Genomic DNA, 16,565 nt, shown 5'->3' on the forward strand with positions numbered 1-16,565 from the left:
TCTTGCGGATTCAGTGTGGAACCCAGGGGCGTATTTCACTGCAGTGTAATTATTTTTATATTACAGTCATTATCCCACTCTGTGGTAAATGTGTTTTTGGCTTTGTTTTCCGAGGTCACTGTCACCTCAGGGGTCCCTTCCAGATAGAGCAGCGTTTAGGGGGGCGGGGGGGGGGGCTCGGCAGAGGCCTTTATGATCCACATCTGTTTAGAGATTCCCTTAGGCATTCATGGACGGATTAGGTTGTTTTTATTTTCATGTCTTTGCTTTTCTCTTTATTGAATTCTTGTGCTGCAGAAAGCTTGAGAAATTGTTCCCTTAAAACCTTAATTGTGAGGAATTGACATTTTTTTATTACAGTCAACTGGTGATTATCTGTCTGGATTGTCCACTTTGTGGATGATCTCTGTCAGTGGTAAGAAATGTTCGGATGCACACAACATTAATAAAGAAGAAGCATTGGGTAAGACTCAGTCTAATACTCAGTAGGTGTTTGAAAGGAAAGCAGCAGGTTCTATCATTCAAATGATAAAATGCAGCCAAATAATTCCTGATGACACAGAAATGTTCTTCAGAGCTAGCTAGCAAACCCCTCTGTAAGCTTGGATCCAGAGCTTACTACACCATAGCCCCTTTACCCATGAGAAAGCATCCCAGAAATGGGCAGCTATTTTGTCTTTGACCTCTGCATGTTAGGCTTTACCATAATCAACATGTTTCCCTTATTTATTGGATGGGAGTTTGTTTCTTGCTGCTTCCATTTTATGTGTTTCACATGACATTACCTGAAGCTATTCAAGCACCTGTCAGAAACCCGGTACTCCAACCTGCAGCTTTTTGACTGACTGCTTAGTTCCCTGTTCAGCTCAACACACTTTGCTGCCCAGTAATAAAAGAATGCGAAACATTATAATTAATCTAAGCTTCAAGTTTGTTTGGTGCTTCCAAAGTACCGCAAATGAAGACAATAGGATTATTCAAACAAGGGAGGTTTTGACTGTAGTTGTGCATTTGAAATGTTAAATTACACTACACTTTAAACCCAGATCCTGTGAATGGTTTCATTTACTTTGAGCTGTCTGTACTTGTATGTTTTTAGGCCATTTGGCCATTTTAGGCCATTTGGTTTGTTAATTTAAACAGTAAAAAAAGGACTATGTTTAAAGCCACAGCACCAAAATCCCAAATTTACTGCCCTTAGACTGACCTCAATTTGTAAGCAGGTTTGTGGTCATTTGATATTCTCAGCACGAGGGGCTCACGAGTTAAGGTGCTTGTTTGAAGCGCAGGCTGAGCCCTACGGCCTGGGCTCTAAACTGGCCAGGTCATCTCCCGATAATTACGGGGAGCGGCGGAACGAATTGGTTTTGCTCCGTTGGTGGAGGTGAGTAGTTGGATGCGGGCTGCGTCCCGATAGTGCTAAATTGCATGCTTTCTTTGATGCCTACATCCTGGCATCCACTGAAACCTGGACATCGATAACTTCACCTCATTAAGGATCATTCCAATTCTGTAGGTGGAGGAAGCAAGACGCGTCCTTGTTTGTCTCCTCCAGGTAGAGGATGCATGTATGTATCCACCTGTGTTCCTCTCTTCCCTCTGGGTCACGGTGGATGCGAGGATGTAGGAATCGAGGAAAGGGCCCAAATTAACACAACTGGGACGCAACTATGGTTTTCTCATTGCGCTGCTGTCGGCACGCGGCGCCTGCGAGTTTCTTAAATGACGTCAGGGAAATGACTTGCCCTCCCAACGAAGTCTGCATCCTGGTTGCATGCGAGACCTGTAGTGTGAAAAGTAGTCGCGTTGGCGTGCGTGTGTATTGGATGATTGCATTTCCCTCTCTTGCTATTCCCGCCCGAGTTAAGATGTCGAGCCTTGTGTACAATTGCCGATCATAGAAGCTGGGTGAAAAGGTGGGGGGATGCACTATAAGATGCATATTAAAGAGACGGACACGCCACTATTTGGAAACACTAATTTCAATTTACTGTGCTTCATGGGACGAAGCATAACTATACTTTCTGTAGTTGCAGTGTTAAATTATAGAAAAAAATGAAATAAAAGCGTATTTTAAAATGCTTCCTTTGTATGACCTGCTTTGTAGGACAAGCAGGATTAGAATAAAAAGTTATTTATTTGACATCACATTATTCTGTCAAGTTTTCTGTTGAATTGTTTTTGATACATTTTTCAGTAGTTAAATCAAGAAGTCACCACAGTGGGGCCACAATACGGATGCTTCCCTGTAAGAACTGTATATCTTTATTTACGTAATAGTTATTAATTGTATTATAGCATCCAAGCTCTCCATTAACACCAAGACAGTGTTCAACACCGATGTAAAATCAGTTCTCCACGGCTGTGAAACTTGGACGTCTACGAAATCCGTCGTTAACAATCTGTAAGTCGAGCAACAGTTGCCTCTGATAGATTTTGAAGATACGGTAAAAGGTTAAAGACAGTATAGCCTACGAACGACCGCAAGCCGCCTTCTGTACAGCGTCTGAATGGTCTGCGCCGTGTGCGTAAGAACGACGCGGATGGGGGAGAGCGCGCTCCCAGCACTGTAAGTTAACGGCTGAAAGTCGCTCCTTAGCACTGCGTGTTCACTCCGAGATCCTTCAGGGAGGGTCCTCCTTCCGCGCAGTCCATCTGCGCCTTTTCAGCCAGCGCAGTGTGAGGAATGGGTTCTCTGAGCGCCTTACCAGATTTTGCCAAGAGAAATGCAGAGCTCAGCTGGACCGAACATCGTTTCATGTCTTCAACCACTCAAGTCATGTAGCTTAGTAATGGTTTAAGGAGCAGTCTGATTTAAATCCGTAGTTTTTTCCTCTTTTTATTGGGAGATAAGCTCGCTTATAGAAAATTAGAATGTACTTCGGCCCAGTGGTTATCATTGCTGGATTCACCGGGATACTCAGTTTTAGTTTCTTGGCTGCGGCCATCGGCAGCGAGTACTGGTACATCATAGAGGTGAACAAACCGAACCTCACGGACGAGGAGGATCTTAACTCCCATTCTGGACTTTGGAGAATATACGAAGGTATGGCCAAAGCGTTAAATTGTTTTCCTGCCGCCTCTTGAACTGTACATTTATCGCAGTAGCCATGGACCCCTGGGTATAGACATATCTTTCTTGCAGAACAGGTGACGCGAATTAAGTGTTCCATCAATGTATGCCACTTGGAGAGAGCATAATACATGTCTGGCAGAGAGAGAAAGCGATAGTTTCATATCTTGAAAAATGCAATTCAATTTGCCTCAGAACATTTATGAATATGCCCTGTCAAAGACAAATAATGGATAATCACATTGCGTACTACTGATTTAATTGCGCTCAATCACAGGCGATAGACCTATACATGCAGTCATTCACTGATCTTCTCTGAAGAAGCTTTGCTATTTGGGTTGTACCTGTTGCGCAGTGCATGGTGGCACCGCTTCGGACGGTCAGCTGAGATTTCAAAACACCGCATTTGCCTTACAAATGGCCATTGATTTTCTACTCGGTATTCCTGGAGCTGTCGTGATGCGATCAGTTTTTTTTTTTTTTGAACGCTTTTTGACCCCTTTGACCACATGATGAGATATGTGGTTAACGGTAGCATAGCTCAATGGACTAAAGGCATTGCGGCCCAATAATTGCTTTTTAATTAGAATTCATTTAGGAAATACTGTCCTGGAAAAGGTGAATCATGTCTTCTGTTGAAAGCAGCATTTTCAGTGGCATCTGTCAAAGCATGGTGTCTTTTGATAAACATTGGACTGGACATTTGTTTTATAGACCTGACAGCAAGCTTGTGAAACTCAATGAAGAACTGGGAGTGTAGCGTTTGGATATTACAAACAGAAAATAAACACTAATCCTGATTTATTTTTGAAGGTTCCTTTTGATAGGATCAATCTGAGTGGCTATGGCTTGCTCATGGATTTATAGATGTGCAGTGGGTCACTGTGTGTATTTACAAAAATAGTGTGATGTATATTTTTTGTCTTTTCAAATGACAAATATTTACCTCACACCTGCTCCTCCTTGAACTTTCTCATACCAATCTGTCCTGCTTTGACCTGATTTTGTCCATAACTCGTCACATCCCAGCCACCTTGGCTGTGACAAATCTAACATGTTTCCTTCACTCTTCAATAAAAAGTTAAAAAATATTAATGGATGTTATTGTATGTTCATTTATAGTTCTGTCATTTCGAGGGGTTTTTACAACACTAAGGGTTGTTAGCAGGTTTTAAATAGCATGAATCAGTTCCCTGACACAGAAGAGCAGTGACATGATCAAAGCCTTTTAACACTTTCATTACTTTTGTCGTGATGGCTATTGTATTCATTTATTTTTTTAATATTCTCAATGCCTTTTAAACACAATGAAATAGACCTGTTGTCATGGTAACTAGGTCTGAAAGTTCTTTAAAGGACAGGGTTTCGTGGCCTCTTTCAGGGTTACAGGGTGGCTTTGATTGACAGCTGAGGGAAAATACAGTAATGCATACCTGTAACCTGGTGTTACGCTGCCAGGTGTCTTTTACTGAAATGAAACAGCATTACCAGCTGCATTCTTTGGCCTGGGTCCTGGGTATCTGAACACATCATGCTGCCCTCCCTCAGACCCTCAAGGGAGTTTGGGCTGCAGTGTGACATAGTGGAGTTTCCTTATAACCAAAAGGTTGCAGGTTCAATTTCCAGGTGAGGTAGTGCTGTTTCATCTTTGAGAAACCCAGCTTTCTTCAGTAAGTGGATGAAAAATGTAAAGGCTTAAACTGATTTAAGTTTCTCTGGGTAAGGATGCCTACAAATTGATTATGTAATGTGTCTGTAAGAGGCTGTGGACTTCTTTACAGCCTGTGTGTTTTGTTTTCCTCTTACACCGACAGGTAAAAATGCCAGTTGCCATTTCATTCACTCATTCACTGCGGACACTTCCAACTTTACCGAGCTGGAAAGACACCTGCTGAGTGAGTACCTGCATGTCTTCCCTACAAATATGTAGATGTACATATGTATGCATATGTAAGCCCTCTTCTCAGTGAATGCATGCTGTTGTGCTTGAGAGTACCCACATGTACCTGCTCTGTGTACAGGCTGCTCGACGCATATCTACCCAGCATTCAAACACAAGCTGCTGATGCACCACAGAAACGAAGAGGGCATTTAGTATGCAAATTTGTGTGCGTGTGCGTGTGTGTGTGTGTGTGTGTGTGTGTGTGTGTGTGTGTGTGTGTGTGTGTGTGTGGAAGGGCAACTGTCTGTATATTGTGTGTTTCTTGTCTCACTCCCATGCCTACATGTGACTCTGCTCTCTGGCGCCCCCTGTAGACATGCACAAGGTGATCGTCATTCTGCTGCCCCTCAGCCTGGTGCTGCTGGTGTTCGGGGGCATCTGCGGCCTCGTCAGCTCTCTGGCCCGAAGCCACGCCCTCCTCTTGGGCTCCGCCTCCTACTTCCTCCTTTGCAGTAAGCAACCGTCCAAGACCACACCCACACACAGGGGAGCTCATAAACAGGGAGCTCCCGCGGTGTGATTTTTACCTGCTTTGTGTTATCTCTTTATCTTTCGTGTGCTGTGCGGAAGGTATTCTGTGAGGTACTACATGACATGAAGGCATAACCAAAAAAAAAACATGTGATGAGTGACTTAACATGTCACCTGAGTGCTGGATCAAGCTGGGAGCTGCCATCCGCTGTCCATACTCCACAGACATCTCTAGAGGGGGCCAGAACACTAATTTGTTCTGTGGTAGGCACAGGTTGGTGTAAATTAGGTGTGACTTCTTGTGAATTGTTGCTAACCCTTCCCCCCTCACATGTTAAAATTAAGAGAATGACATCTAGCTCTTGCAGCACCTTTTTCTGTGGGTTTTTATATTTCAGATGTGTTAAGATTTTGCAATATCAAGTAAATTTTTTATACTGTTCATAAAAATATGTAAGAGAAATGCATGATTCTGTTCCCTGACACGTTAGTGACTGTAGCTGACATTTTATGACCGTATGGAGACTTATAGCTCTTTCCTCGGGGTGAGATTGAAAGTTTGGATGAAAAGCCAAGACGCTGGACCTGAGAATGTATGGCTTGAAAACATAGTGTGTCAACCCTATTACTCCCAGCTGTGTGTGTGTGTGCGCGCGCGTGTGTGTGTGCGCGCGCGCGCACATGTGTGTATGTGTGTGTGTGCGCGCGTGTGTGTATGTGTGTGTGTGTGTGCATTTGTGTGTGTATGTGCTCACCTAGGTGTAGGTTTGTGTGTGTGTGTGCACATGCACTCACGCGTGTGTATGTGTGTGTGCGTGTGTGTGTATACGTGTGTGTCTACATATTTGTGTGTGTGCTCATGTGTGTGCATTCACGTGTGAGTCCCAGCTGGGATGAAGCTTTAAGAAACCTCTTTCTCTGAGGAGAGGAGAAGTGGATGTCTGTGTGCAGAGCTAGCTTGAGAGATGAAGGGCAATTTCATGCACAAACAGCCTCCTTCAGATGCACTTTATCCTCTAAGGAAACATGAGGAGTGTTGCCTAGAGTGAAAACAGGAAATCACAAACGCCTTATCATTTGACATCATCTCAAATCTGATATTGCTGTGGGTCAAATTCCATCTCCCTCATTTCAGTTCAGTCATACAGCTTTTAAGTGCTCTCACATAGTTTCCTAATAACCTTTTTTGTGTACACAAAAATAAATACATTAAAAAACAATACTCGCTTTTCACTCAAAGTTAAGGGCAAACTCTGTAAATGCTGGGGGGGGGGGGGGGGGGGGGGTGCTGAGCAACTGTTTTATGGTCTTGCACTTTGAAATTGCGGGTCATGGCTTGACACGAGCCCCCCCCCCCCAAACATCAAGTGATTGTCATTTGTGAGCCTGTCAGAACTCCAGCTGAAAATGCTTGTGGTGTACGCCTGGTTGTCCAAATGGGTGTCTCCACAGCAACTGCAGCTGCAATTTAGTGCCAAACAGCTGCAGCTGAGCTCTTCCATCTGCTGAAGATCTCTTCAAGGATGAGTACCTTTTGAAATTCAAAAAAAAAAACAAAAAAAAACCCTGCAGCGTTTGTGCTAACTTAATTACCATACAGATCATGCCATGTTTTGTGACCGACTCTTGAAGGAGGCAGGAGAGTAACAGATTGGAGCTGTGGATGAAGGAGATTAGTTAAAGGGTGTAGGCACAGTACTTGCTGACGGCTGGCTTGTAATATTCAATGTGTACTGCTTTCCATATCTGCTTATGTCACCAGCACAAATGATAAAAAATCAAATTCACTGCCTCAAGTGGGATGGCATGAAAAGGGTTAAATCATAGTACTGTTGAGTGATTTCGCTGACGAATTGTGAATGACCTCACAGTGTCATCTCTCTTTTGAGCAGTGAGTACTTGATAAAATCTGTCATTACACAATTAGTCGCACAACTCCATGTACAGGAAATCCAAAGTTCTGCAAGAGGTGAAGTTTCCCCCGTTTGGGATGTAATTGTAATTACTCACCAGCAGAGACAGTATGGAGCAGTGGCGCGGCACATTTATCAGGCTATTGTATCTGTAATCAAAAGTTTACAGGTTCAAATCTGGGCTGGAGTGCTGCCGTTGCACCCTTGTGGGGCGATCCCAACATTGCTTTGGTACAGTCACAACTGTTGTTTAATGTATGGCATATGAGCGTCGTGAAGCGCCCTGAGTAAGGACATCTGTCTGGCACCCGTGTAAGGCAGCACAGTGCCACTGCCTGTCAGCCACCCACCCACGCGGCTCTGCTGCCGCCTTTGTCCGCTGTCAAGCCTGTCTTCACATCATCTGCCCAAACGGCAGGGACTTCCATGCGTTCATCAATCAAAAACAAATGCAAAAAAAAAGAAGACAGACGTGATTCATGGCGGCTCTGTCGCTCGTCTGAAGACAGACCCGAGCCGTTTCTGGAGCTGTGGCTGATTTGTCTTTGTCCGTTGGAAGTTACAGGTTGCGGGAAACTTTGTTACTCTGTGAGATGTAATGACTTTTGCTTTCAGTGCGGACAGGCTAGCTCTGTGGTTCCTCCTTTTTGTCCTGCAGCGGTGATTTCAGAAAGTCCACAAGCGCAAATATCCACTCTCAGCCTTTGCTCGTTTCCATCAAGTTCAGATTAAAAACTGAGAAATGCCATTTCAGCTATCATATGCCCTTAGGTTGTCACTGCCTATATATACACACACATAACTTTTATATAATGCACTCAGTGTGTGCAGATCCTTTACACGTCAGCTATTCAGGAAACCTTATCACACACTAAATGGTTTCCTTTCATTATGAAAACCATTTGCATAGTGCTTTCAATTAGGGTTTTGGCAGTCCACCCCCTGACTACATCCTCATTTCTCACTTCCGGTGAATTCCGCGTTTTCTTGCTGAAAGCAAGCCGAAAGGAATCTACACTGATAGAACCCCTTTCTTCCAGCTCCCCTGGTTTGACTCAAGCTCAAGCTTGAGTGGAGGAAATTCCAATAAAATAGTGATATTTTTAAGACTTTATTAGATTTATTGGAGGCATTTTGTACTCTTAATTTGTGAGTCGTTCTGGCCAACACCGTCTGCCGAATGGCAAAATGTAAAATGCAAATGTAGGATTAGTTTCTAGACCCACAAGAAGAAACATACAGTGAAAAAAGCAAACGGAAGAATGTAACATCACTCCATAATGGTCCCGGGGTTATGAAGCATATGGCTTCTCCTATTCAGTCATTATTATTGTTTTAAAATTTCACTTAGAGTGACAACTAATTTAACAAATTCAAGAATGCAAAATTGAGTACAATTTCAGCAATAACCGTGTGCATGTGGTAAACTGGCTGTGCAGTTAAGACATGTGGCTCATTGTGTTCAGTTTGAAAGCAGCGAAGGAAACACGTCCACTGATGGAGAGAAAAAAAACAAGACGTCGTTAGAAAAATGTAAAACAGCCAGTAAAGCAGAAACGTAACAGGCTACAGTGAGAGGCGAGAGGGAGCGAGTTTTCACAGCAGGTGGTGTCCTCAGACGGTGAGGAAGAGTAGGGACCGTGGCGCTGTGCAGTAGGCAGTTACCTCCACCGGAGAGGAGTGTGGCTCTCAGAGGCTGAGGATGGAGAGGGCAATGACGGGGGGGTGGAGAGGTGTGAAATGTCTGAGAGGGCGGAGGGAGGAGGAGAGGAGTGTTAGGCGAGGGAGGAAGAAAGAGCAGGAGTGCTGTATCCTGCATCAGTGAATCAGGGCAGATGGTGACCAGTACTGGGAAAACGGGGGCGAACCTGGAAGCTACTCCAGCAGAGAGACCAAGGAGGATAAGGGAAGGGGGAAAGGGGGCTTCACACAGAGACAGAGAGGAGAGTGGGTTACAGACGGAGCGGCAGCTTCCCCTGCATAAAGAGGAGCAGTATGCCGGATTGGACGGGCTGCAGCAGATAGTGCTGAAAGTGGAATGTGTTGGTGCTGGTCCTGCTTCTTTGAAGCCTTTTATAAAGGGAAGTCACCCACTCAGATTTATTCATTTCACAGACACTCCTTATCCAGGGCACCTTGCAGAACAAAGGTGCATAAATGCATGCGATTACGCAACATGGAAAACAGTGCATGCAGAAATCTTCAGATCACATTTGAACAAGTGTCAAAATGTCACAGTAACAAGTACTGTACTGAAAATAAGTACTACAATAACCAACCCTTCAGCAGTAACCAGTGTCCGTTTATAAGTGACTGCACTCAGCACTGCTAATGTGCTATACAAAAAGGAAAGACTCGAGTGATAAGGCAAACATGGCATTAAATATGTATCACAGCAACAATGTAGATACAGAGCAGTCAAAATAACACCAAACTGGTATTAAGATGCTAAAATAAAAGGGCTTTTAATTAACTGCTGGCGTATTGTCTTCCAGTATGGAGAGTCTTTCAATAGCTCTCAGAGAAATGAGGACAGTGCAGCTGACGCCTTAGCAGATTGATACGGTAGCACACAGAGGGTTTGGGTGATCTAGCAGCAGGTACAACAGCAAGGTGAATGCCACCTCTTTCTGAGGGCCTTGCCATAGCACATTCTAAAAAATAAACACTTGTCAGAGGCCATCATGTTGCTGAGTGGCAACATTGTCCTACTCTTTAGGAGCCAAAATTTTAGGTTTGAACAAAAATACGCATACACAGCAAGACCTCGGGGCCTAACTGAGAGACGCAAGTACGTTACAGTTCCATCAACGTTTTTCACAACCTCGTAATCAGAGTGCACCGCCTCAGCATCGGTGGAGAGCACTCTTTCCCTCTGTAGCAGGGAACTCATGCTGCTGTTCTTCGATGGACGCCGTGATTAAACCTGAGCTAATTACTTTCAGATTGATTGCTCATATACCGTGGCACTGAGCATCTGGCAGCGTCTCTCGGATTGCTCATTTCGGTTTCAGCCCGGTCCCTTATTATTGTCTTCATTATCAAGTCGCGAACAAGACGTCTACGTACAGAATCCACCTGTCTCTGAACGACATCCACACCTCAGGCTGTTGCCTTCGGTATCGCCCTCGTGGAGAGTTGTTGCATTCTTCTTTTCCGCTCACTTTCCTCCCTTCCTTTGTTAGTTCTCCGCCCCTCCTCGTTTCCCTGTTTTCTTTTTTCATCCTCTCCACAGACAGGACAACAGCACTGCACCTCTCTCCTTCTGTGTGAAATTAAGTGCCATAATACACAATGCATTATATTATCGGCCTTATCCTGCTTTAGTTTGGCCGTTATGTAAGATTTATTTCTGAAGTGGCGGACAAATGTTTTGTCTGTGAAGTTCCAGACATGAAAACCCAACCAACTTTAAAGTTGTTTCCAGAGAGCTGCAACACAGTGTTTAAAAATGCGTGTTTTCCTGGTTAATAAGTTAAAACATGTTTGGATCAAAAAAAATTTTGTTTTGTTTTTTTGAAAGTATGGATTCTTGATGTTTGAAGGTTTGCATCATTGCATGTCTTTTTAATGCTGTATCCCATATAGAGCCTAACCAGAATATCACAAAACAAAGACTGCTGCTGTGCACTTTTAAGAGGATGTAAGGTTTCCTCAAGCTGTACCCTGAAAGCAACATACGGTGACTTTGCACATATTACTCGAACTGTGATTCAACAGTTCTCCCTGGACACCTTTCACAACAGAACCAAAACCTGTAAAGCAAAGTTATTTCATTTTACTACGGCTGTGAATCTCATGGCACATTTGAAACAGGCGCTTTCCGATAGGTAAGGCACATCATGTTTGCTGCCACTGAGGTAATCAGGAGCACCTGAGACATAGAAAATCAGATCACGGCTAGATTTGGTTTCAACACTCATGCTTTTGCTCCATGTTCCCCCCTCTCTGCCTGTGTTGGTATCTGCTGAATGGTGTGCAGACCTGCCTTGGCGTAAACCATTGTGACTTCAGTTTATATAACGCCATTCACCTAAAGATCTGAAGCAGGATTGTGAGGCGAGAAATATCCTCCTTCCCCCAGTGATGTGTGCCAGTGTGGGTCAAAAAATGTGAAAACATGATCTCAGCCGTATGATCTTTCTGTGAGTATGTTGAAATCATTTACTTCAACACTTTTATTTTTATTTACGCAAACAATCATATCACACACAGGTGCACATCACTTAGCTTAGTACTTCTACTTGTGTTCAGGATAAATGTTGTAGTGGCTGGTAATATGAAGCTGAAACAGGAAAATTAAATGCAATATAAAAACATTTGCTGATTAATTGCCTGCAGAAACACCACTGTCCGCATAGCCTTTTTTCTCATGATCTAATGCTACCTGACTCTAACCGCCTCCCTAAACTCCTGCGTTACTCACACAGAAGACCTTTTGGAAGTGGTAGTGAAGTGAGCTCTGCTGTTGATGGGTATTGGTGGAGCCAAGCTGAGAAGCAATAGAGTGAGGAGGTACCAAGGCTTGTTCTTCACTGTAAAAGCTATACTGAAGTCAGGGCGAGAAGTTGAGCGATGGTGTATGAACAGTTATGCTTGGGGAAGACCATATCAGGGTGAGGCTGCCAGCGTTTTACCCGATCCCTGTTAATGGGTGATGAATCTTAGCCCTTCTGGCGTGTGTTGCATTGATCCCACAGACATTGTGGTGAAAGAGCAGCTAGTCAATGACTGCACCAACCTGGATCCAGCTATACCTGTACATGGGTGTGATTTACCTACAATTACTTTACCTCCAGGTGTATGTCACCTCAGGGTGAGACCTGTCTCTGACAGCTCACTCTCCAGCATGAGACCAGGTGAACAATGGGCTGAACATGAGCTGAACAGAAGCCGGTGTGGTTTTGTGAATTTTTATATGGAGGAATCTGGCTGTTTCTGTTCACAAAATGCCACTGTTAAAGATAAAGGTGTTCCAATGTGTGCACCTGTATGAATACACAAACATTAACAAGCACACAGGAAGCATTCATAATTAGGTAATCAAATAATAGATGGGAAAGGTGACAGAATCACCAGGAAATTACTTTTTAATTGCCGGTGATATTCAAAAAGGAAATGATAAAGAGCATTGGGGTCAGATTTACAAAATGTTTTGTAATAATACTGTAATTTACATAATGTTCTCTACCTGACTCACAGTGTTTTCCACTCTAATAATCACACTGCGGCCGTGACTACTGCTGTTTCAGCTAATAAGAGTTCACTCCAGGAGCAGCCTGCAGGAGAGAAACTCTTTTCAGGGAAATCTTTCTTCATCCCTCACAAACATAGAAATGTGTTTCCAGAAACGTATTGCAGAGGAGTTGATGTAGATGTGCACTCAGTACTAAACAAGGAGAGAATGTAAAGTCTTCAGCAATGTGTAGGCAGAGGCAGAGGCAGAGGCACGCTGTGAAACTGTGATTTGCAGACATTGCAATGCATTGCTTTTTGAATACAAAATACATTGTTATCCTACTCCAGAGCTAAAAGCATTTCTTCATGACAAGGTCAGGCTTTTTTTCCTCTGTGATTACTACCTTGAAATGTGGTGGCTTTTGTGAAGTTCAGGCATTGTTAGACTCAGTAGAAGTTTAAGTGAAGGTGTTTTACCATCTTCCTATGTCAGCGTCCTGCTGATATGCTGTCCAAAACGAGCTGAAATGTGATTCCTCATGCCTTATATGGAGGGGAGCTAGGGTCAAAATTTGAGGCAGTATCTTCCTTTTAGCCCAAAATGTTAATTAGTTGGTATTTAGGTTATTTGGGTGCCCCTGTGGACTTGTGGCCTTATAGACCCCATGACTCAGGTGGCTTAGACATGAGAGATCACAACATCATCTGTACAGAGAAAGTTTTTACACTTTACATAGGAGGACATACTTCATATGGGAGGAATATACTGATCCCCGCAGAGAGGGTTTACCCAGTTCATAGGGGAGGGGACACTGAAAGTCTCTTGCTGCAGTGGGAGTGTGGATGTGTGTTGGATTCACAGGACTTAAATTTGATTTGAGATGTTCTGTGATGCTGTCATTATTTGCACTTTCCTTGAATCTATTATGTTGTTTTATGGTCCATAAAGAATGAAGTGTGGACAGGAAAAATCGTACTGGATGTATTTCTGAATACTCAATAAGATATGTGCCCAGCTGTATAATATTATTTAAATCTGCAAACACATGATGCAGCAATTAGCCTACGGTTTATCAGTGGGAAAATTTTGCAAACATTATCATCATCTTCTCTTTTATTGTTAAGAAAACGCCAACGTAATTTCTTAAAAACTAATTTTCCAAGTTGTTTCACTGTTCTTGAACAATCCCTTTATGAATGTTTTTGCATGTTAATCATGGTGTATTTCTACAGACGCGTTCACTAGAACAGCCTGACCTGAGAGGGACCAAACTCAGGATGAAAAGTTGCTGTCTGCTCAATTATTCGGGGAGCTGTACACCAACACACAGGTGTTGGTTTCTCTTTTCTTCCTTGCTGCTTGCGCAAGCGCAGTTTTAAAGTCTAAGGAGAGGTTTCTGCCACGGTCCGACACCTTGTGCAGCCTGGAGAGCAAGCGACCGCATGACAGAAAATAATAGACCTCCACAGACAGTGAGAGCTGAACATGGGGGTTTGGGAAGCACACAGTCACACCCTGCAGATGTCATTTGTCAGTTTAACAGTCCTTGTCTTTACTGATGTTTTCTACTATTTATCTGATTTATGCTATTTATGTTACAAATTTGCATTACCCTGTATGAAGCAACGTTTGGTTTTTTTTTTTTGGGGGGGGGGGGGGCGCATCAGAAATTAACTATACAACTGCCACCATTCAGTTGCAGCATGCAAAGTGCACATAAACAAGCAAAGATAAGAAGCCCAGACAGATGGATAGATGCATCAGATATATTCTGATAATGAACTATCAGAGCACAGTTAGATTCCAGGGCTAGAACCTTCCTTCCCTTTCGTGTGTTCGTTTTACACAGGATATTCTGAAATGCAAATTTCGATTAATTATCCCCATTTATTGAGGAAGTGAAAAAGCCAGCCTCTTTATAACGCTCAGGACGAGTCCCTCTCCCTCTCAGCAAACTGTGTGTGTGTGTGTGTGTGTGTGTGTGTGTGTGTGTATGTATGTAATGTATGTAATGTATGTAATGTATGTATGTAATGTATGTATGTATGTATGTATGTATGTATGTATGTATATGTATGTCTGTGTCTATATGCATGCATGTGTCTACGTTTTGACATTTGATTGAGTAGATGAACCTTTAATCCAGGGCAGTGCTAATGGTGATTGTTACTGTTTAACTGTCTTTGAAAACCAAGTGCAATGTCCAGAGCTGTGTATATATGTTAATATTTCTCATATGTCACGATCACTATATGTGTGGTGACTAAATTATGAAAATGAGGCATCACTCTGTGACTCCGTCACTTTTAACCTCTTTTCACATGAGACATCCTGTGCTGAGTCCCTGCAGACTACTGTAAGCCCTGATTTTCCACATGTGTAATTTATAGAAACAAAAGTCTGTTGCTGCATTTGCACCGAGTGCAGTACTGTTTTTAAATAGCCAACACAGGGAAAGCTGAACAGATGCAAACCAAAAACCAGACGGTGACGAAAGACGACGCTTAATCATCACATTAATAAAACTGATTGTTCCCATCCAACTGTTTGTCTGATTTAAGAACAGCCTGTTCTTAGCACAACGATGCTCTGGGAAATATCTTAAACCATTTGCGAAATTCTGTGGCCTGATATCTCCTTACTAAAATGACGTTTTCATTTAATTGAACTAATTACAATTTCTTTTTCATTGCCACATAGCCAATGATTAAATACTTGTTAAGTATTGACATGCACAGTGAAGGCATGCATGTACCTTGATGTTTAATGCCTGCATGCATTAGAATGTACATTGAACATATAGGTATGCACCAATCAGAAAACATGCCTTTGTTGTACATACAGGTATGCACCAATTAGAAAGCATGCTTTTGATGTACATGTAGGCATTCACCAATCAGAAAACATGCTTTCAGTGTACTTTTCCCAAAAGGACAGGGCAGTACGTCAAGTTTACGTTACTGGACAGTGATGAGTCCATGACCCCGCTTTGGATTGGAGCAATGCCCTGCCTGTATCATTCATTCATTTCACTCATTCCATGGGTGTCCTCAACCTCACCTCAGGTCAGATTAGAGCACACATCGGTGATCATTTTCAAATGACAAATCTGATTCTATTTGCAGATTCAGTCTTGGGTTCATCCAAGGCCCTCTTTGACAGATAATACAGTGTGATTTGTGAAAACCGTTGAGTTGCTCTAGCACTGAAGTCCAGATTCATCTTGGGCCCAGGAAATGTAGATATGCAGTGAAGATGTAGCTAGCTGTATATGTTTGATTGTGGGGGTGGGTGAGTGGGAGGAGAAAGGGATCTTCATGTATGTCATCAGGGTGTGCATGTGTGAATGTGGGTGTGAGCAAAGACTGGGTATCCGTGATCACCAATCTGCAGTGCTCATGTGGGGAAGGTGGGTGTGTGTGTGTGTGTGTGTGTGATAGAGTAATAGACTTCAGTGGAGATGAGAGGAGTAGAGCTGAGTGGAGAGGAGGAGAAGGGAGGTGAGTGGATTGGAAGGTAGGAGAGTGCAGTGGATTATAGTGGAGTGGAGACGAGTTTCTGACACACGTTCTGTAACCAGTTAGAGGAGGACAGCTTACTACACCAGGCCTCTGTGTGTGTTTCCCCAGGTGTCCTCACCCTATCAGGAGTCAGCATCTACATCAGCTACTCCCAGCAGGCCCTGCAGGAGATCGAGCGGCAGGTGGGGGCGGAGCGGCTGTCCCAAGTGCAGGTGTCCTTCGGCTGGTCGCTGGGCGTGGCCTGGCTGTCCTACGCCCTAGAGGTGGCCACAGGTCTGCTGCTGCTGCTGGCTGCCCGCATGGCCCATCTACAGCAGCATAAGTACACAGCAGCCAACTCCATGGCCTAGGGACTTCCTCCTCACCACAGGAAATGAGGTCACAGTGCTGCTGGACACTAACAGAAACCACCCCCCTGCTCTTTCCTCCTCCACACGCTCCCTCCTCTCTTCCTTTCTCTCTCACC

The 16,565-nt window shown here is 43.6% G+C and overlaps 1 protein-coding gene across 1 annotated transcript; it reads left to right on the plus strand.

The window, feature by feature from the left end:
• Positions 1–2,699: 2,699 nt before the first annotated feature.
• On the plus strand, positions 2,700–16,565 carry LOC118794659 (transmembrane protein 235-like). Its single transcript, XM_036552909.1, has 4 exons — positions 2,700–3,046; positions 4,888–4,968; positions 5,330–5,467; positions 16,208–16,565. Exons 1-4 carry the CDS (start codon positions 2,875–2,877, stop codon positions 16,447–16,449), a joined length of 633 nt encoding a protein of 210 aa, XP_036408802.1. The 5' UTR covers positions 2,700–2,874; the 3' UTR covers positions 16,450–16,565.

The sequence above is a fragment of the Megalops cyprinoides genome, chromosome 19 (assembly GCF_013368585.1).
Source record: "Megalops cyprinoides isolate fMegCyp1 chromosome 19, fMegCyp1.pri, whole genome shotgun sequence".
In the NCBI taxonomy this organism is placed as follows: domain Eukaryota; kingdom Metazoa; phylum Chordata; class Actinopteri; order Elopiformes; family Megalopidae; genus Megalops; species Megalops cyprinoides.